Genomic DNA, 26,261 nt, shown 5'->3' on the forward strand with positions numbered 1-26,261 from the left:
CCTTTAAAAGAACGGTGTTTAGTCTGATACGGGGTGTGTGTGTGTGTGTGTGTGTGTGTGTGTGTGCAGGGGCAGGGGTGTTGCATACATGACTCGTCTTGAGATGAGCATGGCAACAGGATAGGAGTAGATTGGGAAGAACCCTGCAAACCCAGTTAGGAGATCTCCACAGTATTCTGCAAACTCTGGGAAGCAACAGAGAGTCGACAGCATAAGGGCCTGGGATCATGAAGGGCAGGCCTGAACTCCCATTCTGGGAAGCAGAGTGCCCAAATCATCCTGGACCGGCGCTCCAGTACTGGGCTTGGCCTGTGGCTGGGGAGCATGGAACCAAAAAAAAGATGAAGACAGTGTCCCTGACAAAGGTCCTGGACAAAGGAGAATGGTGCTGTTAGTAACATAAATGGAGAATTTGAAAAGATAGAAAATGAAATTGAAATAGTAAAGATCCAGTGCTTCTAAGAGGACATATTTCTGACCAACTGGAAGTGAACAAGAAGAGGTCACTGATGCAAATCAACTCTTAGGAGAGGGCACTGAGAACAGACGGGAGAATTCTCTAATTCCCCAGCTGCATTGCTGTGTATACTCGATCGAGGGGCAGGAAATTCACAGTGAATCCACCTGGGGCATAAAGCAAGTCACTCAGAGGAATTACTCTTCTAACACGTAACGAGATAAGAAATCACATGTGAATTTGTTTTTAAAACGTGGAGAAAGATGTAGTGTGTCTGTAGTTACAGATGACTGTTTTAATTTATGTGAAGAAGTAATTACTACCTCCTGACAAGAGCAACACAGAGCGCCGTGGGTGGAGGTGGAGAACGAGGGACACGGGGGAAGAGGAAAGAGATTAAGGTAGCCAGCACAGGATAAAGTGGGTATGACAAATCTTACAGAAATCTGCCTCCACCCACCCTTTACCCGCGTGCTGCCAGGGCTCAATAGTATTTCTGGACCAACTTCTCCCTGGACGTTAGCAGGTGCAGGCGGGCTTTCCAACAAGCCCCTGAAGTACGGAGCCGTTGCTCTCCAGGATTACAGCCAGCGTTCTTTTTTTTTCTTTAATGCCTCTGAAATGCAATACATATATGAAACTTTCACTCAACCCACCAAGTTTTAAAGCAGCAGACTCCACATCTGCACAACAGATTCTAAAAGATAATATTTTATGTGCCAAAGGGTGATTCAGTGCAAATTTGAAAATGAGATAAATATTCTTCTTTTGGAGAATGGATGACTGTTCCTGACTTGAAAGTTAAACAATGCTTAATCAAGTTGCAGAGTTCCACAGTGAGGTCCATGTTGCAAGTTTACACTAAAAATAGTGGACCTTTTCAGTATCTCTAACAAATTCATCCACAACAGCAGAACTCTTGTACTTGAAGGATTATTTCCAGAAATCATGAATGCCAAAATTTGTTTGGTAATGAATTCTGAACACTGAACTAATAATCTGAATAAAAGCTAAGACTTGAACTAATAATCATGATAGCTGATATTTATGTGCTCATAATGAAAAAAGCACTATTCTAAGAGCTTACCATTTAATCCTCACAACTCTATGAAGAAGATACTATCATCTCTACTTTACAGAGGAAAACTAAAGCACAAAAGGGTTAAGTAATAAATGACAATATTCAGATAAGTGGAATAATGTAGCTACTGCCTACTCAAGATTCACAGTCACCCATATGGATCCATGAAAACAGGTAAGATCACAATTTTGGATGTCATAACATATTAATGGTACAAGTAATACTATTACTTGAGAAAGAATACTGGGAAATTCCCGTATCTATAAAACGAATGCAAAATAAAGCTGAATATTAACTGTATTTTGCATATTTTAGGAATAAACAATGATTTTGAAAGTCTCTTCATTGCAAAATATGTTACAGACATGTAGTCCTTACTACTCAATAAAATAAATACCAAGTTTTCTTTTCCAACGAAGATAATCAGAGAGAAACCACTCTGAAAGGGACCTAAGGAAAGGGGTCCCATTTACCACAGCCACCTGTCTTCTGTTCCCCATGCCTCACGCCTTCCCGGGCCTCCAGCCCTAACACGCGTTTGTTCGTAAGCAGGCATTTCTCCCCTGAGTAAGCCCTGTTGGACACTCTCTAAAAATACATTTAGAGGACAGACTTTTCAGTGTGGAGGAAAGAGAAAGAACGTGTTGGAGAAGCAGCAGCAGCTGATGCACAAAATTCAAACAGAAAGAAAACAAGGTGAATCCAGGAAAAGGTTTAAAACTCACACACAGAGTTTAAAACCTTGCACATGGGCTATGAACTACTGGGATCAACAGAGCAGGGAAACTACTCAAGCAGCCTTTTGCCATCAGAAAGAGGTCGTTTGAGAAAAAGCACTGTTGGGGACCACGCCAGAGAAGGGCACACACCAGGACAGCCCACGATGGAAACAGAGGCGGAGACCCCGGTGCTGTCTGGTCCTCCTGCCGTTACAGTTACATAAAGAGACAACATAGAGATGTGTCTGCAGCATTCCCATTAAGGATTATAATATTCATAAAAGGTAAACACGTATTAAGTCTGTATTACACCCGCACTATGCTAAGGACTTGACACATCTTATCTCTTTTTAAGCTCAATATTGAGGTAGGTACCTTCATCATTCTCATTTTTTAGATGAGGTGTGTAATTTGTGCGGGATCACAGGGTTGTGGCAGAGTTAGGATTCTACTCCAGGTCAGCCCGGTTGTAGAAACACTAAGCACCTAAAGGATAACTGTATACAGACCTCTAGTTGTATAATCTTTTTCTTTTTTTTTTAGAGTAGGAGGAAGAGAGAGAGAGAAACATCGACGTGAAAGGGACACATTGAGTGGTTGCCACCCGCACGACCCAATCAGGGCCGGGGACAAACTGCAACCGAGATACATGCCCTTAGCAGGAACCGAACCCGGGTCTCTCAAGACCGCAGGCCGATACTCTAACTGCTGAGCCAAACCGGCCAGGGCTGGTTGTATAATCTTTGTATAAAACTGGGCCAGACAGTACTAAGTAAGCAGAGTATTCTTGGGTGTATTGCTAGATGTGTGATACAGGAACTTTGTAAAGAGTACTGTTAGTCTAGTTTCCAGGGACATTCACTATATGTCTCCCTAAAATATTAAAAGGTTTGATTTTATAGTCTGGCTTTCGCCTATCCCTACAATTAATTCATCTGAAAAAGTGGTCAGCATAACACTTAAAGTTAACCCAGGAGAAATGGGGTCCAGAATACAAATGCTAAAATGACCCATCCTACAAAGGTCAAATATTCTAGCACATTTAAATAAAAAACTAAACATTTTCATATACTTTCCCCATCCCCAGGAATTGTCTAAAGTCCTATGAGCTCTAGAATTCAGAATCTAGTGAAATATCTCCTGGCTTATGACTGAAGAAGGGACAAGCCACTTAATACTGAACAGCCAGTTAATGCAAAAAAATTTGTTCCCAGTCAGCATATTTAACATTTATCAGAGTTCATTGCCTTGGACTCTCTTCTGCCCAACTACGGATCTGTGGACTGCTTCTGTGGGGAGGTCTGTGAGTTGCCTATAATGGTACATATGTGTACCTTTTGAAGAAAAAGTCTAGAGTTTCCCCTACATCATCAAAGAGATCCAACAAAGTTAAGAACATGGCTCTAGGTCATCCAAATGCTACTCCTGGCCCCAGTACAATCTCCGGGAGCTGACTGTAGATTAGACTACATCGATCCCCTCTTAGAATGTTTTCTCCTGAATTGCATTTCTTGGTTCTTCCCTGGACATACATTGAAGGGTGCAACAAAGAAACAGTAACATGAACGGGGTACAGAAAAATAATTACAGGTGGGGACAATGAAGTCAGATCTGCCTATTGTTAAATCCTCTCTCCCACTTACTATAACAATGGACAAATCAACATCATGGTGCCTGTTTCCTATTCTGAAATAATTACTTCACAGAGTTAGTTTGATTAAGAAAATATACATAAAGCACTAAGCGGTGTACCTTGTACACAGTAAACACCCAATTATTATAAACTTACTGCTGTGTTTATTATAAGGTTATTGTCTACATCAGCCAGTATGGTCCACATGAGGACCCCTGGGAAATTGTCATCATTCATACTCTTTGAAAGGAAAAGCTCCATGTTTTCATCTTGGGGACCCTGGGGCTCTCAGCTGAGCATGCCTCCATCTTTGCTCCGGTCACTATCAAGTTTGGACCTGAATCTACAACCTGACTGTTCTCACTGAGTAGCAAAACCTCTTGATAATTTTTGTGACCTAACTTTATCCCTTCACCCTTCCTTTCCCATGGTCCTGGATGCTTCCTTTATTTTTTAGAATGTGTGCTACTATTGTTACTTTGAGCATCTTTGAATTCTATTTTTGGAATGAAATAAGATGCATAAAAATAAATTAACCACTAAAAAATAGTGCTGTTTTTGAACTGTTGATAACTTGAGTTAAAAAAAAAAAAAAAAAAAAAAAAGTTATTGCCCTGGCTGGTTTGGCTCAGCAGTTAGAGTGTCAGTCGGCGGACCAAAGAGTCCCGGGTTTGATTCTGGCCAAGGGCACATACCTCGGTTGTAGTTTATCCTCGGTCCCAGTTGGGGTCATGCTTGTGACAACCAATATATGTGTCTCTCTCACATCAATGTTTCGCGCTCTCTCTCTCTCTCTCGCCCTCTCTCTCTCTCTCCCCCTCTTGCTCTATCTGGAGATAAATGTGAAAATATTCTTGGGCGAGGATAAAAATAAAAGGTTATTTTCCTGACTCATGGATGTATTAGCTAGAGTCAGGAGAAGATTTAATTCTCTTTACTTCCCAAAGTAGGATCTGCCCTAGACCAATCTAGACTCTCAAAGAAAAACTGAATCAAGAGTCACATAGCAAAACAAATCTCCAGCATGACGAGAATTTAATGTGAAGAGTGATGAAGTAATGGGGGCGTGGAGCAACATGCTTTTCCTTTGAGGTGAATGCTTACATATTCTGAAAGTCAGAACTTCTAGAGTTCAATGAGGGACATTTCAAAAAGAAAGTATAAGTTCACAGTAATGGGCTTAATGGTATCAATTCCTAGGGAAAACAAAACGTGAACTGTATGTATTGAACCCAACAGCAACGGCAGGTAATATCCAGACTGGCTTAAAAGTCTCTTTATTTTCTGACCCAGATGAATGGAAACGAGCCACAGCTGCCGTGTGTTAAGCAGATGGGACACCAAATGGGCTGGAGATGTTGGCCAAAGACAAAGGGGAGAAATCAAAATGTAAGCAAAGAAGCTTTCCATAGCTGCTTGGCAATACAGCTTCTAAATAAACTGTATTAATATGATTCACATGTGGTGAGTGGAAAATTAAAAACAGGGTAGCAAAAAAGTAAATGAATTAATTAAATAGATAAAATCATAAAGCAGCTTTGATACCGTTATACTAACCTGGTTATTATTTAACAGGAAAGGACTAAAGGGGGTGGAATAACACAGGCTGCCATTTGTACAGCTTTGCCAGGAAGCTGCAGTTAACACTCTGCAGGTCTGTCCTCTGCAGACTGATAGGGGCAAGGACTGGACAAAGGCAGTTTAGTCGCATGCCCAATAAGGTCTGAGTGACGCGGAGGAATGCTTACCTGTCAATCATACCTAACAGGCAATTGGCCAGAATAGGTGTGGCCACTGCAAGAGCATGAAATCCGAGATACATAAGCTCCTAAACAAAGAAAGTTCCCTCCCTTGGCCTCTTGGCCTTCTCATGCTCCTGGCTCTCTTATTGCAGGGGGAGTGTTCCCCTCCTTTGCCCACATGGCCCATGTTCATATGAACTCCACACAATGGACTAATGGACGTGACTAGCCTGATGCCTGATGCTACATCGGACACAGCTTCATCATGGAATGGAAACTCTAGACACTGGCCCTACTTCTAGCTCTGCTGAATTCCCAACTACCCCTCCTCCAAGGACCGGTTTAAAGGAACTGGGGCTTTAGAAATCAAGGAATATAACTCCACACAAATAAAAATCATTCATTCTCCCGAGAGTCTTAGAAAACTCATTTTCTCAAGATATGGCAAGAACCTCACTCCCACTGGCAACAGAGAACGGCAACAGTTTCACTAGGGCATATGTTGATATCAGGATTATTTGACTTTTTAGAGCTATTGTCATATCCATACCTTTATGAAATTAAATATTGTCTTGGGCATACAACAGATAAGAATTCTTGAGAAGCAGCCCTGGCCAGTTTGGCTCAGCGGTTAGAGTGTCCGCCTGCGGTCCGGAGAGACCCGGGTTCGATTCCCGCTAAGGGCATGTATCTCGGTTGCGGTTTGTCCCCGGCCCTGGTTGGTTGTGCGGGTGGCAGCCACTCGATGTGTCCCTTTCACATCGATGTTTCCCTCTCTCTCTCTCTTCCTCTCTCTCCCTCCCACTCTATCTGTACAAAAAATGGAAAAATGTCCTCGGATGAGGATAAAAAAAAAAAAAAAAAAGAATTCTTGAGAAGCAAATGTTTTTCAAAGAAGAAAAGTATGACCTCTAAAGAATCAATGAGATACAATAAAAACTAATAATTTTTAAGTATATTATCTGAAAATCTTAGGACAATAGAATTAAAATGGATTGTTAACAACATACAAAAAAGAAGACACTATGAAGACAAAGTAGAGATGATCTTCTAAAAAAGAACAAACTATTGCCCAGCCGGTGTGGCTCCGTGGATTGAGTGTCATCCCAGGGACTGAGAGGTCCCAGTTCCATTCCCCATCAGGGCACATGCCCAGGTTTTGGGCTCAATCCCCAGTAGGGGGCGTGCAGGAGGCGGCCAATGGATGTATCTCTCTCACCTGGATGTTTCTCTCTCTCTCCCCCCGCCTCTCTGTCTCTAAAAAAAAAATCAATAAAAATGTATTTTTGAAAAAGAAGAATGAACTATGAAACATTTGGGGGCTCGCCGGTCCGAGCTGCTGTCTCTCACAGAAGTTCCACTGCGGGTGTCCAGTCTACTGATAGCTGTGAAAAAGAAGACGGCTCCACGTTGGATTCTTCACAAGACTGAAACCGATACAAACTACTACACTGAGATTCAAATTTCTTTCAGACTGTAAACAAATCTCTGACTGTTCTAAATAGAGTTGGATTTTTGCCCTTTTTCTTTTTCTTTTTTTTTTTTTTATCCTCACCCGAGGACATTTTTCCATTTTTTGTTCAGGTAGAGTGGGAGGGAGAGAGAGAAACAGAGAGAGAGAGAGAAACATCGATGTGAAAGGGACACATCGAGTGGCTGCCACCTGCACAACCGACCAGGGCCGGGGACAAACTGCAACCGAGGTACGCGCCCGTAGCGGGAACCGAACCTGGGTCTCTCAGGACCGCAGGCCGACGCTCTAACCGCTGAGCCAAACCGGCCAGGGCTGCCCTTTTTCTTTTCTTTGCTCTTCCATAAGTGAATGTATTTAAAATTTTCCTTCTTTTCTTCTCTCCCTTCCCCCTTCTTCCTTCCAGTCAGTCAAAAAGGACTCACAGCCCTACTGGCAGGCCAAGCACTGCTCTAGGCGCTAGGAACAAGCCCCGACGAGAACGGACAAACACCCATGCCCTGATCCATGCGGTAGTTCCTTCATCTCAATATCTCTTTACTGGGTGCCTTCGAGGAACACAGAATTTGGAGCAACACCCTAGGAATTAGGCAGTGGTTCTCAACCTTCCTAATGCCGCGACCCTTTAATACAGGTCCCCATGTTGTGGTGACCCCCAACCAAAAAATTATTTTTGTTGCTACTTCATAACTGTAATTTTGCTACTGTTATGAATCGCCATCAAAAATATGTGTTTTCTGATGGTCTTAGGCGACCCCTGTGAAAAGGTCGTTCGACCCCCAAAGGAGTCACAAGCCACAGGTTGAGAACTGCTGAATTAGAGAAACAAAATTTAATAACAAAAGGGTAAAGGCTACGCAGGAAAATTAAACCTCAAATATCTGTTGAGAATATGTGAAAGAGACGGGTCAGGCCAGGGCCCACCTGTGGAAGCATCCCCTCACTTCTCCGGGCTGAATTTCTCACTCTGTGTTTCCACAGGCTTGAGCAAACCTTGTTATATCCCGCTATATTTTCCACTGTGCATTCTTCTCTCCCACATTAGACCGTGACCTCCTTGTGGACAGGGTCTAGTTTTGAACATCCTTGTGTCCCTAGCACCAAGAGCTGTGCCTTGCAAATGAGTTCCAATAAGGTAACTAATTTTATGGCATTTAATTAAAGAAAGAAAATTACCCAAAATATTATATCTTAATCATTAAATTAAAAAAAAAAAACACACACTACTTATTTTGACCCTCAATAATACTAAGAACCATGAGATACACAGCCAAGTAATCAGTAAGTTATTAAAATTTCCTAAACAGGGTACAGTTCCAGCTTCACGGTTAACTACTGGGAGACCGCTTCCATGTGCTGACTCTACTGTGACTACAACTTCCTGACATTCATATGTTTGCCACCAATAGTGGGTGTGTTACACGCAGAGCTATAAAATACAATGACAATGCTCTGGTACAGAGCCTGAAAAAAATGTTGATATGTTTATAATTACTAAAATCATTAGCTTCGTTCTTCCTTTTTCCTCTGCTAGTACTGATGGACCACTTTTTTCCCCCCACCTTTGCCAAATGTTTTCTGGGGGGAAATGGCCTTTTGTTGAGTATTGTTGGCTTAAAGTAAAACAACACATTCAAAGACCTCCTTCCTTACCTGATGGACCACTCTTAATGATAATTCCCTTAACCCCACCTCTGAACCCCTCTCCCTTCTCCACCAACACCCCTTTCCTGCCTCCACACAGCCTTGCTTTTTGTCTCTGCCACTTTTCTGAAACTACATTCTGAAGGACCAGCAGTAACTCCCAGGCTGTCAAATACAACAGATATATGTGCCCTTGACCTTTCGTTTCCTTGAAAGCTTTCCTCCTCTGCCCTGAAGTTTTCCTGTCTCTTCTGCTGAACCACATCTGACCTGTGCCTTTGAAAAGCAGGTGTTCCTCAGGGTACCGAGGTGATAATACAAAGCCCTACGGCTTCAGCCACAACCTACACAATGACTCTCAAGGCTAAGTTTAATATCCACACATCTATTGCCTGGAATGTAATTCTACATTTCCAACCACCAACCAGGCATGTGGTCTTCCTGCAGGCACCTACAACTTAAGATGTCAAAAATAGAATGTAACATCTTCCCCCTCAGACTGGCTTCTCCTCCTACCTTCCCTGTCTCACTTAGAAGAATCCGCATTAATGCAAATGCTCAAGGACGTGGTCTCATTCATCACTGACGCCTCTCCATCCCCATGCCCACAATGCACACGTGGTTCCTTTTGTCTAGAACATCATCTTGCCCCACGGTTGTTTCTCTCTCCTTCTCTACTCTCAACTAAAATGTCACCTCCTTGGAGAAGTCTTCCCCTGATCTGTCTCTAATAATTATCATCAGCATCTTCATGATGCCATACTACCTGAGCCTGTCTGTTTTATTCAAAGAACTGATCACAAACCACATTACGAATTCCTTAGTACCTTTATCCTCCACTAGACTGGGAGCTATCTTGCTCACTGGTATCCCCTAGAATCCAGGGTATGACACAGAATGGCTGCCAGTAACCATCACTGATTGAGTATCTGATCAGATGAGTTCTGATGAATCCCATTCCGAAGCATGTCTCACACCTGTTCTCTGTTTTCCAACAGTGCCCTGGGTTGGGCCATCATTACCTGTTGTCTACACTCTAGAACTAACCTGTGATTGAGCTCTCTTTACCTGTTATAAAAAATAATGTTTTTTTTTCACATACAAAAGGATGTTTGATCATGTCATTCTACTGAAGAAAACTTCTGAGGGTTCAGAATACAGGAAAACTGCCCCAGATACTTAAGGCCTAGCACCAGAGACTTCCTGAAATGATCAAACACGAACTCAATTTTCCAGGCTCCAGTCGCGTTCCTCTGGCCCCCTTTACGTTAGGACACTGGAGGGTGGAAAAGGATTGTTTGGTAGATGGAGCTGGAAACAAGGGGTAGCTAGCAACCAATAAAAATTAAAAAGAACCTAGTTGTTCTAAAGCCCGAAGTAAAAATAAAGCTCAAAGAGCCCTGGCCGGTTTGGCTCAGCGGTTAGAGCGTCGGCCTGCGGTCCACAGAGACCCGGGTTCGGTTCCCGCTAAGGGCATGTACCTTGGCTGCAGTTTGTCCCCGGCCCTGGTTGGGTTGTGTGGGTGGCGGCCACTCGATGTGTCCCTTTCACATTGATGTTTCTCTCTCTTCCTCTCTCTCCTTCCCGCTCTATCTGAGTAAAAAATGGAAAAATGTCCTCGGGTGAGGATTAAAAATAAATAAATAAATAAATAAATAAATCTCAAAGACTAAATAGCTAGAATAATTAAGTGGTATAAAAAAATAAAATACATCCGTGTAACAAAATTGGGATTAAGGTGGGAGGAGGGGTGCTAAATGGCACCCAGTGGCCAGGGAAGGTACCTGAGCCTGGGGCAGTCTAGGGTTGAGCTCTGAACAAGGACCTGTACCTTGCCTAGAGCTCACCAGGAAGAGGCGTGACGAGTGAGGAAGAGCTGGTGTGAGAAACGGGGACAAGGGTGTGCGGCTGGGGCACAGTGTATGAGATAAAGTCAGTGAGGTTGGCAGAGCCCGATCATATAGTCTTACAGTCTAGATTCTATTCTAAATTGGTACACCACCGACATATTTCAAACAGGGAAAGGGCATATCTGATTTATACATTCTAAGTGGAAAATTAATACACTCATTCATTCATTCATTCAACAAACATTTATTACGCGTCCACTGCACACCAGATACTATTCTGGGCACTGAGGTGACAGTGGGGAGCAAGACCGGGAAAGCTCTTGCCCTCCTGGAGCTTTCATTCTAGAGTGTTCTGTGAAGACAAAAAGGAACCCAGGAGTCCAGCGAAGAGACCACCGCAGAGTCCACGTGAGAGATTATGATGGCTTGGACGAGATGTGTTACAGTAGAGAAGGGAGAGAAATGGACAAATATGGATTAGAGTTTAGAGGACTAGAAGGGTAAAGGAAAGAGAACTTGAGAATGACTCTCACGACCTGGATCTGGACAACTGTGTTGACGGGTGTGGTGTAATCTACTGAAATGGGGGATACAGAAAAGGTGCACATTTGGGGAAGAAAACCAAGAGTTCTGCTTTATCATGTGGGCCGAGGAAACTATTAGAATCTGAAGAGGAGTTATTCTGAAGGCTGTTAGATTTAGGAGCCTGAGGTTCAGTGAGAGGCTGGACTAGAGATGGAAAACCAGAAGCTGGGCATAGAGATGGTATTTAAAGCCTTGGACTTAGGAACAAAGGACAAATGAGGGGTCTCTAGGGTCAAACCCTGGCACACTCTAACTTTGAGAGGTTGAGCAAAGGAGAAGAAAACACAGAAAATAGAGAAGAATGAATGAGTAAGGTAGGGGGACTAAAATGTGTGCTGTCACCATGGCAAGCCATGAAGGTGTGCTGCTAGGCCCTCCCATCAAGACACCAACTGCCCTTCACTTTAAGGAGTGCTGTTAACTGACAACCTCCAGCTGTTCACAACCTCAGGGTCTGCTGGCTTTTGCCAAGGCCACAGTCTACCCAGGTCGCCCCAGCTGGGCACTGAACAAACTGTGGGTAGTTATGGCCTGGCCATGTCTGCCCAATGCAGGTCTCGTCTAATGGGCAACCTTGCTCCAGAACTCCTAGGAGGCTTGCCAGAGTCTTTGTTAGACCTGCATCATGGTCTGGGTTTCCCCTACCCAATCCTGCCTCGTCCCTCATTCACAGCTATTAGGTCTTGGTCTGAAGACTTGACCTATCCCCTCCTGCTTCCTTCCTTTTGTATCACAGACAAGGCCCCACCCCCTCTAGTGAGCCTCTGTGTGCCTCCTTCCATCTCAACACCTGCATCCAGGAGGGCCACGTTCAAGTGTGGCAAACAAAAACGAGAAAAAAAGTCTCTCAAAGGGGAAACGGTCCACTGTGTGAGGTTGCCGAGAAGTGAGGAAAGGAGAAAGAACCACCAGCGAACTGGGCGAAAGGATGGTTATGGAGAACCCTGAAGGCGTGTTCGCGAAGTACCGTGATGGAAGCTTGGCTGGACTGGCCGGAGGGTGAAATGACAGAGGAGGAAGGAACAGAAGTCTACAGACAGCTCACTCCCCAGAAGCTTTGCTGACATGACTCCCAGCTGTAACAAGGCTCTGAAAGACCACTACTGGGATTTCAGAGTGTAAGAGGGGACCTAACTGAGCTCAGGAAAGGTATCTCGAAGTAGTTTACCACAAAAAGAGGGGGAAAGCATTCCAGAAAGAGGGAAAAGCAGGTGCTAAAGCCAAGGAGTGGGAGAGCATCTGAGTTACTGGAGGGCCAGAAAACCAGCTGCTGGGGCTGAAATATAAAGACAGCCGGGACCCGGCTACACAAGGTCACATGGGAAGCGATACATACAGGGGTGGACAAAGTAGGTTTCCAGTTGTAATACAAGAATACACTGTTTTGCACTCACAACTGTAAATCTATTTTGCTCACCCCTGTATCAAGGATCTCAGCCTAGAAACAGGAGGTTCTGTGCTGGGGAGTTCACAGAGCCTGTTTTGTGATTTTCAGGAGCTATCGCTAAGTTTGCAGTGGGGGTAGAAACAGAAGTGAAAGACTTACTGAGAGCCGATGGTGATTTGAACTTGGGCAGCTAAATACCTTCATTCATTCAAGTAATATTTAATAAATGAGAGAAACAAATGGATTCAATATATATTTTCACAAGTAGAATCTATAGGACTGGGGCTAGAAGGAAGGGAGCTATCAAGGATAATTCCTAAGATTGGTTTAATCAACTGAGCAGAACTAGTTATGATGCCCAGCACAAGGCACCAACTTCTCAGGGACCCACGGACCATATATATCCAGTAGCTCCTTTTCTTGGGTATGCCTAGTCTTTCCCAGTCCCACCCTAACACCATAACTCCCAAAGATACAACAATGTAACACAACTGTAGTACACAAAACAAGCTTACACAGCATATTTCTTCTTAAAATCTCATTTTATGCCTGAGGGAATGGATTGCCTACTAGAGTTGGAATCTGGTCATACATATTAATGCCGCTCTCTTGACCTTTACATATAATTTTACACATATTTCAGGAACAGGTCATTAGCTCTCAGTCCAGCAATTTATTTTTAAGCAATCTCCACTGGCTTCTCCTTTTGGCTTTTCCTGGGAATTAGAAATTCTTGCTTAACATAAACTATGAGCTTGGTGCCTTCTTTATCCTTTTATCTAAGATAATCATTAAATGCCATAAACCAGATTATAAAACTCCTTAGCCTTTTGTTTTTCATTGCAGAGGTCATTCTTTTTGCTCCTGTAGTTAGTTCTGAACATTCTTTACATAGAAGCATACAAATGATCAAGCCCCTATCATCCCTGCAAAAATATTTATCAGAAAAGGTATAAAAAAAGAAGAATTGGAGTAAATTAAGTACTCTTAAATTACCGGGGGCGGGGAGGGTGTTAGCAATTTTCAAAATCACAACCAAAAATGTTAGGCATACCTATATTTATATCATTGTGTATTGCATGCTGAGTCAAAGACAACTATTATCCCAGTATACTCCAGTGAATTCTGAGAGTAACTCTCTTCCCCTGTAAACCCAGGGGTTAGCTTACGCATCCAGCATGAAGCGCCCCAATGTACTTACCCCAAATGGACACATAGACTTAAAATTATCCAGTAAAAGTTATCAAATTTATTCCTAACCTGTAAGCAAGAACCAACTAATTGACTGACTCTTACATATTTTGGTGCTGTTCTGAAAGATCATTTTGGATCTAGAAGATTATTAGAGAGAACTAAGCTAATCTATTCCTGGCCAACTGCAGAAAACTATCTATAAAACCCCTTTCTCCAGTGTTATGTTAGTACTGCACATTAAGGACAGGATTTCATTTGTGTTGTGAGTGTTACTAGAGAAAAGAGCATGTGATGAAGTTCATTCAACAGGCAGCACTATTTAGACATTTGGGTTTTGAAGTGACCATCAATGTGCACTTTTAATGTTGCTTCTACCTAGGATTTCATTTAAAATTAAGCATTCAAATGCACACACTTATCAAGTAACAATTATTTTGTAGGCACTGTAAAGAGAGTTAAGAAGCTATACATGAGTAATACAAGATCGCAGTCCCGACAGAACTAGTACAAACTTGGTGAGTTCAGGGATCTGCTGTCTTGTCAAGTACACAGCCGAGCTCAGAGTCCTCTGTGAGAAAGCTCACAGGTGCTACCCTCGCTGTGAAACCACAGCAAGGAGACAATTTTGCTGGGAGAGGATTTCACAGAAGAGGGACTTGCCGACACATCTGTAAAGAGGACTGAGAGTTCAACTGAACCCCAATACAAAAAGGGGTCAAGAACACCTAGTGGACAGAACAGTCTGTGCTTAGAAACAGGCCATGTGCCTCAAGCCAAAGGACATTCTTCAGGTCTCACTGCACTTGATCTCAAAGGAGCGTTGGATCCCGCTGACCATTCCCATACCCTTGACAATTCTCTCAGTTCTGTGACACTACAGTCTCTCTGTTTCCCTCTCGCTCTGGTTGATCTTAGTAGTTTTTGCAGACCCCTCTCTTTGTCTCCCAGTTCCTTGGAGGTTAGTCTCGGTCCTTTTTCAGATATAAAACACCCTGCCTCGTCCGTCTTCCTTGCTTTCAATTATCACATAAATGTGACTCTCAAAGCAGTATCTCCAGAACATATAGTTCCCAAGTTTGAGAGCCAAATAACTGCTGTCTTCTAGTCACTTCTTTAAAATTTCACTTTCACTTACGTTAAAACATAACACTTTCAAAATTAGTCTTCCTTCCAAACCCCCTTCCTCAGTGAACCAGCCAGCCAGCTGTCCAAGCCAAACACTTGGACACTACCCTTGACTCCTCCCTCTTCTCCCCATTAAACTCATCACTTATCCCTTTCTCCCACCAGTTTTGCCTTTAACTTGAATGCATCCACTTCTCTTGTTCTGATTTAGGTCCCATCATCTCCTGCATGAAGAACTGCGAAACCCTCCTAACAAGACTCCCTTCCGCCTCGTCTTGCTCCCCTCCAATCTGCCCCCCACGATCTGCCCTAGAGCATCCTGAGTGATCTACTTCCTAATTACAGTCTATATTTACTCTGGCCACTGGCTCCTACATATCCTCTATCTCCAGTCATACTCAACCATTTCTCTTGTCTTTAGGTCTTTCCATATAAATTTTTCATGCATAAAATGCTATTTCTATTCTCTTTTTCTGGCTAATTGCCACTCATTCTTTTTTTGTTTTGTTTTTTGTTTTTAGTTTTTTGATATGTGCCCCTAGTGGGAACCGAACCTGGGACTCTCTGGTCCGCAGGCCGATGATCCAGCCACTGAGCCAAACCGGCCTGGGCTCCCACTCATTCTTTAGATCATCATTTCCTCAGGGGAGCCACTGATCCCCCAACTACTTCCCGTTTGTATCTTCTTTTTTTTTTTAAATGAGGCCATTTCTTTAGTTTTTTTATTTTTTTTAATCCTTACCCAAGGATACTTTTCCACTTATCTTCCGATAGAGTGGGAGGGAGAGATAGAGAAACACCAACGTGAGGGAGACATATGGACGGGGTGCCTCCCGCATGACCCCAACCAGAGCTGGGGACCGAACTGCAACCTTGACCGGAATCGAACCCACAACTCTTTGGTCTGTGGGCCAACACTCTAATCACTGAGTCAAACCAGCAGGGCTTTAGTTTCTTTTTTAAGGTAAAACTGTCAAACTTGTAATGTAAAGTGTATAATGTGCCCTTGCCGGTTTGGCCCAGCCGTTAGAGTGTCGGCCTGTGGACCAGAGTCCCGGGTTCAGTTCCCGCTAAGGGCACGTACCTCGGCTGCAGTTTGTCCCCAGCCTGACTGGGGTTGTGTGGGTGGCAACCAGTTGATGTGTCTCTCTCGCATTGATGTTTCTCTCTCTCTCTCTCTCTTCCCCCCTGTCTCCCTCCTGTTCTAGCAGAAGATAAATGCAAAAATGTCCTCAGGGAAGGAAATAAATAAATAAATAAATAAATAAATAAATAAATAAATAAATAAATAAAGTATATAATGTGATGATTTTATGTTTTTTTTTTTTTTTTTTTATCCTCACCTGAGGACATTTTTCCATTTTTTGTTCAGGTAGAGTGGGAGGGAGAGAGAGAGAGAGAGAGAGAGAAACATCGATGTGAAAGGAACACATCGAGTGGCTGCCACCCACACGACCGACCAGGGCCGGGGACAAACTGCAACCGAGGTACGCGCCCTTAGCGGGAACCGAACCCGGGTCTCTCAGGACCGCAGGCCGACTCTCTAACCGCTGAACCAAACCGGCCAGGGCTATAATGTGATGATTTTAAATACATAGTACATTGTAAACGGATTCCCACCACTGAGTTAATTAACATAATTAACACATTTCCATCATCTCACATATTTACTTTTATTTTTTGGTGAGAACACTAGTTCTATTCTCTTACCAAGTTTCAATTATACAATATGGTATTATCAACTATAGTCACCATGCTATACATTAGCTCCTCAGACCTTATTCATCTTATAACTGAAAGTCTGTACTATTTTACCAGCCTTTCCTTATTTCCCCCACACAGCCCACCCCCCATCCCTAGCCCCTGACCACCAGCCTTCTACTCTTTGTTTTTATGAGGTCAATTTTTTTTAAAGAGTCCACGTAAAAGTGATACCATATAGTATTTGTCTCTCTCTATCCGGCATATTTCACTTAGTCATGACCTCCAGGTCCTCCGTGCTGTTACAAATGGCAAAATTTCTTCTAACACTAAACAATATTCCATTGTACATACAGATGTATGTATGTATGTGCGTACGTATGTTTATGTCACATTTCCTGTATTGATCATCCATTGATGGACACGTAGGTTGTTTCCACACCCTGGCCATGTGACTAATGCTGCAATGAACATGGGAGTGCAGATGTTTCTTCAAGGTGAGGATTCTGTGTCCTTTGGCTATATACCCAGAAGTGGGATTGCTAGATCATGTGGCAGTTCTGTTTTTAATTTCTTAAGGAAACTTCATGCTGTTTTCAGTAATGGTTGTACTAGTTTACATTCCCACCAACAGTGGGTTCCTTTTTCACCACATCCTTGCCAGCATTTCGTACCTCTTGTCTTTCTATAAAAATGGACATTCTAACAGGTATGAGGTGATAGCTCCTCATGGTTTTAATTTGCATTTCCCTAGTGATTTGTTGTGTGGAGCAGCTTTTAATGTACCCACCCAACTGCTTCCTTTTACATGTTCCTATCATAGGTATTCCCACCCCACTCTGCAGCACTTCGTCCTTTTCCACGGGGATTACGTATTGTGGGTAGTACCAAACCCTACATCTATTATGTTTTTTCCTATACATTCACACCTATGATTAAGTTGAATTTACAAATTAGGCACAGTAAGAGAGTAACAATAACAATTGTAACAATACACTGTAATAAAAGTTATGTGAATGTGGTCTCTCTCTCTCAAAATATCTTATTGTATTGTAATCAAAGGAAACAATTTAGGCTTCTCTTTGGCATATCTGAATTATCAGCATCACTATTCTTGCATTTTGGGGCCATTACTAAGTAAAATAATAGTTATTTATACCCTAGTTGGGTAGCTCAGTTGGTTAGAGCATAGTTCCGATACCCCAAGGTTGTGGGTTCGATCCCCAGTCAGGGTACAGGCAAGAAGCAACCAGTGGGTGCATGGATGGGTGGAGCGGCAGATTGCTGTTTCTCTTTCTCTCTCTCTCTCAAATTAATAAATTAAAAAAAGATAAGTTACTTGAACACTAGCACTGTAATACTGTGATAGTCGATCTGAACATTTCTCACTTTTAACTCTATAGGTCAACTGGCAGTTCCACGCTGGCTGTGCTTTCTCGTGATTCTGCAGTAGTCTGGTCAGCCAAGACTGGCCGGTTTATCTGGAATGGCTCCCTCATATACACTGCGGTTGGCTGGCGCTCGGATGCAGAGACAGGTGTGATGGGGACACCGCCAGCAGGCTAGCCCAAGCTAATTCTCATGGCAGCTAGACAGGACTCCATGAGCAGAAACGCGTAAGACATCTTGAGACTCAGCTTCATGTTCGATACAACTCTGCCGCATCTATTAGCCAAAGCAAGTTACAAGGTCAGCCCGATTCAAGAAGTAAATTCTACTTCTGCAGTTACATTGCGAAGAGCATAGATACAGATTAAGGCTATTTTTTAATCCTCACCCAAGGATATGTATGTATGTTTGTTTGTTTATTATCGATTTTACAGAGATTGGAAGGAAGAGAGAGAGAGAGAGAAACATTGACGAGAGAGAATATCAATCGGGGCCCAGGCTATTTTTACCATTTCCCACATGCTGTTTGGCCCTACATATGCATCTACTTGTGAGCAGTACCGTTCAGTACATGACATTCATAATGACGATTTTGATTCAGCAAGGAGTTAAGTAACACTTGATATTTTATAGGCAGAGACGTGCAGTATATTGTAAAAAGCTTTCCGTGATAAGCACGCAGGTTAGAAGATTTCCATGGCATAGCTTCCTTCACTGTGGTGTCATTCCCGCGATTTCAGAGACTAGTGTTTACCACAGTATATTCTGTTTGTTCACTGAGTGCTACCAACAGGCTTGAATAAGTAATGGGACACTCCACTGTGTCCTGGTAAAAGGATTCAATAAAAATAAACAAGGGCCACGTCCAAGTCAGATCTTTTTAAGATACAGAAAAACCTGTATTTGTGGAATTCAGCAGGACAAGAGCATGGTCTCACTTCCTAAATACCTGCCACGCACACACAAAATTCTCTGAAGACAGCAACGGAGTCCCGCCCTGTGCCCTTGGACCACAGAGCCAGGTGAGAGGGTGGGCAGGGCTAAATGAGAAGTATTTCAGGCAAATACACAGAAATCTGGCACCTACTAGAAAGAAAAATGGAAAAATGCTTTCATATGTGCAAACTGATAGTATTTTTCAGCAACCACAAAAACTATGCTGAGTTTGAATAGGTAAATAGAAACGAGACCAAATTACAGATAAGCTTAAAAGCATGCAGGTCTTCAAATCCAAGTGATATTACGGGTGCACTTGATCCTTAGACTATGTGGCCTAGTTTTGCTGGATGACCCTCTAATTTCTGAAAAGTGCTACAGGATCCTCCTGACAACGACCTCTCCTAACTCCAGCACGGGAACTCTTAGCATTTCCGATGTGGATTTTAGAGACAAAGATAGAACACTGAGACCTGCCAAGGCTGAAAAGGATATCACTTTCAAAGGTTAAAAAAAAATCCCCCCCTCTTTTTTTCTGATGACTACCTAATTACACAAGCCAGGCATGGTGACTGGGAGCCATGAAAGAAGTCTTCTAACGGCAGGGACAACACGGCCTGTCCAAACTCAGTGAAGAAATAAAAAACATGAAACACACAGCAATAAAATGCATCTTTTGAGGGCTGCACATGGAAGCTAATATAATACAATACAAAAAACTCAGAACCTAAGTATATTATCAGAACTTATCAGTGCCTAGTCTATGAGAGCTAAACAGTGTAGCTTTCTTTTCTTTTTATTTTTTATTTTACATAAGAGCATCAAGTTATACAAGAGATTTATTCTTAAAATTCTGTAGGCAGAACAAAATTCTGTAAAGTGAAACCCATTCTTCCTCTGAGAGCTATTATAAAGTCTAACATGTGTATCTATATATAAGCACGGATTTAGGTATCTTTTTGTGTACCACGATAAAAGTTGTAGTGTGGTGTCCCTTGTATTATGATACTCATTTTCCACCTGCCCAGTTGATTTAGGCTCCAAGCATCTCTTGCCAATATCCAGCCATGGCAATGCTTTAGTACTTTTATTTACAACTCAAAAATAATGTTTTGATTTTATATCCAGAGGAGAAACCTGAGGCATGAATTCAAGCACGGAGTATTTTTCAGCCTGTGGGTTTTTGTAGTATCTTAGCTGTTGAAGGAGTTTGTCACTGCTTATTACCATAGAGACCGTGGAAAACGGCTATTACAGGACTAATCACTGTAAACGACTGAATATATTTTGCTTTTGAAGACACTAGGTTCTGTCACCACTTCTAATAAAAGTCAGAGAAGCCTTACAGTGATGTTCTTAAATAAGATCTTTTCCCATAATTCTTATATAATCAATTTCACAACCTGTCTCGCTCCATACACATGTTGGAGTTTTATACAATAGCAGTTTTAGGATAGTTTTGACACTTCTCAGTTGAAATAAATCCTGGGTGAACTATAAAGCAGATCTCTACACTAACAGAATCCTTACTACACCTGCCAACTTCAAACAACATTCCCTGTGGCCCTGGCTGGTTTGGCTCAGCGGTCAGAGCATCACCCGCAGACCAATGAGTCGCTGGTTTGATTCCAGACAAGAGCATGTACCTTGGTTGCAGTTCATCCCTGGCCCTGGTCAGGTCGTGCGGGAGGCAACCTGTTGATGTGTCCCTCTCAGGTCGATGTTTCTCTTCTCTCCCTCTCCCCCCCCCCCCCCAAAGATAAATGGAAAAATGTCCTCTTGTGAGGATTAAGAAAAAAAATGTGTGTGTGTGTATGTATGTGTGTGTGTGTGTGTGTGTGTGTGTGTGTATATATTCCCTTTGACTCTCACTCTCAAGCAATTTAAATCAACCTTGTATAATAAGCAAATACTTGTGATTATTTATCCACTGGTCATTCAGACAATCAGGTGCTCAAAGTCACACAGCTCACAAGGACCCTAAGAGTTTCATTAGTGAATAAATAATTATGATAAAAGAACATCAATTGTTTGTGTGCAGAAATGGGGTATTTCTAAGACTGAGAAAAAGTGCAAAGTTTATTTATTATACTTATTTGTACTGTGAAGAAACACCATTCTAAGCAAAGATAAATACAATCAAGTTCATTGTATTTATCCCAAGTTGGGGATTAAAGGAAAGAAACATTATCTCAAAAAACAAAAACAAAACAAGAGGTAGATTCAGATATACAACTATGCCTACTTAAAGCATGAAGTGATGAGAAACTCTTGAATACAACTTGAGGAAAATAAAACTTTAATAACACATTGCTATAAATATTTAAAAATAGAGAACTTAGTTACATAATTTTACTAATATAAAGGGTCAATGGTATTAAACTATTATTTATTTCTATTTCAATGCATCATTTTAAAATTCAAAAAGCAGATTAGTGTCTGCAGTGGTTGAGGGAAGGGGAAATGGAGAGTGACTGCTAATGGGCACAGGGTTCCATTTCAGGGCAAGAAAATGTTCTAAAAATTAGATATATAATTCTGTAAATATGCAAAATAACAATGAATTTTATACTTTAAAAGGTTAAATTTAACTTTTTTCTGGCTCCCGGACAGCTTGGAGGCTGTGCTTAGTTGCGGGCCAGAAAGATGGTGCCTGCAAAAATGATAAAAAAGTCACTGGAGTCGACCAGCTCTAGACTCCACGTTGCTATGAAAAGTGGAAATTACGTGCTGGGGTGAGAGCCGACTCTGAAGTAATCAGACAAAGCAAAGCAAACCTGGCCATCCTCGCCAACAACTGTCCAGCCTTGGGATCTGGAACAGAGTACGGGGCCACGTCAGCCAAGACTGGTGTCCATCACTACAGTGGCAATGACACTGCACTGGGCACAGCATATGGAAAATACTACAGTGTGTGCACACTGGCTCCCACTGACCCAGGTGATCCTGGTGTCATTAGAAGCATGCCAGAACAGACAGGTGAGAAGTAAATCACGCGAAATTTTTCTTCACTACAACTGGCCAGAGCTTGGGGGAGGGGGGGGAGTAAATTTCATTGTATGTGAATTATAGCTCAATTAAGTTATTGTAAAAAGAGGTAACATTAAATATTTTCTGTTTAGAAATTCACGTGGGTAATAAAATGATTATTCATTCCAGGTTAATATGCTGAGTACATTAAAATCTCCTATTTTTAAGTGCTTTGTCTATTATTTTCTAGGAAATTATCTCCCTGAATGGTTACTCTACTGCCCTAAATATCCACAGGCTTCTATCAGCGCTTCTAACAACTTATAACTCTTACAACAACCTATTTCCATAGGCCTCTAACAACTCTAAAACACAGAAATGACACCAAATATTGAAGAGTTTGACAATGACAGACCCATTTTTTTATTTTAAAAAAAGGCTTAAATTCCAGTGGCCTACAAAATATAAAGACACCTGTTTTCCTGAGAATTAACAGCTGTAAATACAGACAACATAAGTAATTTCACACATCAAGCTGATGTGTAATAAAATAAATCTACTCAAGGTTCTTCTTTCAACAAGATAAGACTCGAACGATAAATGACTACAGCTCATCTTGTTAAGATCAAAAGGGAATGACTTCTGCAGCAAAACATGCGTACCAGCTAAGCTATTTCACCAGCTCAGTTACTAAAGACACGGACACATTCTTGCACTGAGCAGCAAAAAGGAGAAAGTAGGGATTCTTAAAAGACTTGATTTGTCAAGTTTGTAAAATGCTCTGTAACTTTTAATTAGACTTGAGTTTAATGTATCCAGATGAATGTCTCTAAATTGTGTTGATGAGCAATAAGATAGACTTTTCCTTAGCTTGTAAGCTCTCTGCTGATATTTCAAATCCACCAAAACTGTAGCAGTGGGACATCAAGAAAGAACAAGATCTATAAGATCACCTTCTGTGCCATCAATTAAAGGTCATACAAAGTGGTTCATTTTCACGGTGATCCTAATTCTAAAGGGCAATAGGGCTATACTTTATTTAGCATTTAAATTTTAACTACAGGAGTTACTGCAAATGTTTATGCATAAGAACATGAGCTGCACTTAAATGGCCTTTGAAATAAACAAACATCATTAGAAAAATGTCAACATCAATAGAAAAAAAAATATTTTCTAAAACCATAATTCAGAAATACACCAATGAAAAAAAGGTAGTTATTAATGAAAAATGTAACTAATAGTATAAACAGATAACCTCGTGCTTTTTTATATCATAAATTTTATCAGTGCTATACCGAGTAGCATCACAATTTTTTTGCTGCAAGAGAGAAAAAGACAGTTTTTTCCTATTTCCAGTCTAAAGAGCTAAGCTTCCTCCAGTACTATCTAACAGGCCCACATAATGGTCAATGAGGAAATCGAGTCTCAAAGTTATTGAGTATCTTGCAGATTTCAAACTCAAGTGTTCTAATTTTTTGAGAATGTCATTTTAAATAATTTTTCTTTATTGATTTTTTTTTTTTTTTTAGAGGGAGAGAGATAGAGACATCGATGAGAGAAAACACTAATTGGCCACCTCCTGCATGCCCCTCTACTTGGAATCAGGCCCACAACTTGGGCATGTGCCCTGACTGGGAATCGAACCGGTAACCCCTTGCTGCATGGGTTGATGCTCAATCACTGAGCCACACCAATAGGGCTCGAGAATGTCATTTTAAAGAACAAGGAAAATTTCCCACTATGGAAAACTTGAAAATGCATTTGGGATCTTCTACTCATATGTAGTCCCCAGAACTATGAGTGCATCCTGGTTGCCCATACAAGGGGTACCTAGAGTGCTTGCCCTAACCTGTTCCCTTCGAATTACTCTATTTTCCTTCCACTGTTTCCTTTAGTCTCAATTCTCTAAATCCATGAGTTCTTTTTGCCTTTTCCACACTAGCACATGAAACAACTTTATATATGAAAATAGCAAGCGTACTCACAACTTCAGATGCTATCTTTATGTTAAATCATAGAGAGAACATTTCTAGTTCATTACTTAAAAAGCAGTATGTCACAATATAAACCATAACAAAAAGAATTCTGCCCACCAGAGGATTAAGCTTTGCCAGTACAATGAGACCTGCTCTATAAAAATAACTCTCCTAGTGATATGGCCTGTTGCCGAGACCCTCCTACAGCAGATCCTGTCCTTGTTGGGGACAAAACAAGCTTTAGCACCATGCCAACATGACAGCTGCCAAAAGTGGATTCTTCTCGATTCTGAAGACCCGTCACGGCATTTCCCCACCAAGGCAGCCAACCTTATCTGTTGTGACCGTGTGTTCTGATCATGTATCTTATACAAATATTTTATACAATTTTAATTAAACAGTTTATTAACACAGTGTATGCCATCTCTGTGATATCGACTAGGGAGGAAGCTTTTATTTCAAAAAGAATTTAAAACTGTAAATTTGGGGATTGACCAAAATAATCTTATCTCTTAGCTTTCTAGATTAGTTAATTCTAATATTTCTAGAACTTTGACAGGGTATACAAGAAGTTCAAAATGTCCTGGCCTTCATGGCACTTCAGTAGTATTTAAAGAGATAATATTAACAGAGTCAAAAATAATGAGAAAAACTGAAGTGGATGGTACTATAGACTTTACTTCCTAATGATCTTTCTCCTGCAATACCCATGAGGTAAGACACGGTGAGTCTGCAGTAGTCAATCATAGACATCCTTCTCAGTAGATCTCTCCAACAATATGTATTATAGACCACTTGTCTCATACAATTAAAGGAAGGATGCAGTTGATACAGTACTAGTGAACATAGGCATGAGCCTTCCTGTCATGGGTACTATATGTACCACATGGCTGGCTCAGTCAAAGCCAATGCCTGAGTAGATAAACTGCTTTGACTTGTACTTTTTCCCTCAAGACTGTCTTCTGTAAGCCTTGTAATATAATAAAATAAATTATGAGTAGTTGGTTGAATGTCCTGGGAAGGCCCAATGACTCCAATTGTCACAAAGCTTCTAACACATAGGACTAGTTTTTTCCTAATGAACTAGCAAAGCATTTCAGACAGATTCATTTATAATTTGAGATATGCAGTAGCCCAGTTTGAATAAACTGTTATAGAAATCAGCAATAACTAAAAATACAAATTCATGTTCAGTCAAGGGCATGCATTTTATTAAGCTTTAAAATGGCACAAAAGATAAGAAGGGAAAGTGTTAATCTGATATAGACAGATAATCGCTCCTATTTGGCTTACCAGACAGACTCTCATAGTTGACTTTAAACTGGGAATTCTGGGGAGGGCATATACTGTAGCTTATTAACTGTATATCTTAACGGAAGGAGCCGAACTAGTGATCTACCTGTCAGTAAAGCTGTATAACTTTAACCAAGGGAAACTATATGGCACCGCAGGTCAGAGAGATGCCTTTGCCTCAAGTGGAAGAAATGATCCGTCAAAGGCAGTGCTTAATCTGTCTTGGCAGTGAAGATATCTGGCCCTGACCTACTTCCCTAAACCACCACGATGTTAGCATTTTATAATATTTACATTTTTTAAAATGTACTTTGTGCCTCTCTATCTTGAATTATACAAAATCATAATTCAAGTTCTTTTGGAAACACTCAGTTATTAATGGCTTTTCTTGATTTTAAATTTTCCCCATAAATAATTTTGCTTAAATTGGCTAATTAAAATATCAAAATTTTGTTCTGCTATCCAAAAAGGTACTAGAAAACCTATAAAAGTTATCTTCTAAAAATTACAAACATAAGCAATAAATACAATGAAATACAGTAGTTCATCAGCAAAAAACAAAAGTAACTAAAAAGAGGTAAAGTGTTTTAATGTAAGAAAAAATGAGTTCAGTGTTATTACAGAATAAGACTAAATAAATATTATAAAATAATAATTTCCCAAGCTTTCAAAAAGCCTTTTATATTTCTACTGATTAACATATTTCTGGCAATCAACTAATACCCAAATAAATCAACATTTCTACATGATGTTATAGGAGTATACTCTTGATTAATAGTGGTTGTTGAGAGAGATTAAGGAGGAAGAGAGAAATAAAAAAGGAGGAAAAGGGGAGGAGAGGAGAGAAGGAAGTGGAGGAGAGAGAAAGGAAGAGCAGAGAAGGGGAAGAACATACGATAAGTGATAAGTGATGTCCACCAAACTGAGAGAAGTTCAATACATCTTGCTTAAAGATAGGGTAAGAATACACATAATTATGAGAATAAGTATCAAATGAAGACAAATTATTAATATTCTAGCTAAGGAGTGGGGTGGGGGCAGGTATAAGAAAACCAAAACCAACCCTGGCCAGTTTAGCTCAGCAGTTAAAGCATCAGCCCGCAGACCA

The 26,261-nt window shown here is 41.2% G+C and overlaps 2 protein-coding genes across 4 annotated transcripts in view; one reads left to right on the forward strand and one right to left on the reverse strand.

Annotated features, from left to right (window-relative positions):
• The window catches only part of WDR70 (WD repeat domain 70), a 298,472-nt gene that overhangs the window by 121,846 nt on the left and 150,365 nt on the right, over positions 1 to 26,261 (reverse strand). The window lies entirely within an intron of this gene.
• LOC118642362 (60S ribosomal protein L30-like) lies at positions 21,561 to 21,904 on the forward strand. Its single transcript, XM_036280099.1, is given in 2 exon segments — positions 21,561 to 21,666; positions 21,669 to 21,904. Coding segments are annotated over 2 exon segments (342 nt in total).

This window comes from Molossus molossus, unplaced genomic scaffold (assembly GCF_014108415.1).
Source record: "Molossus molossus isolate mMolMol1 unplaced genomic scaffold, mMolMol1.p scaffold_m16_p_3, whole genome shotgun sequence".
In the NCBI taxonomy this organism is placed as follows: domain Eukaryota; kingdom Metazoa; phylum Chordata; class Mammalia; order Chiroptera; family Molossidae; genus Molossus; species Molossus molossus.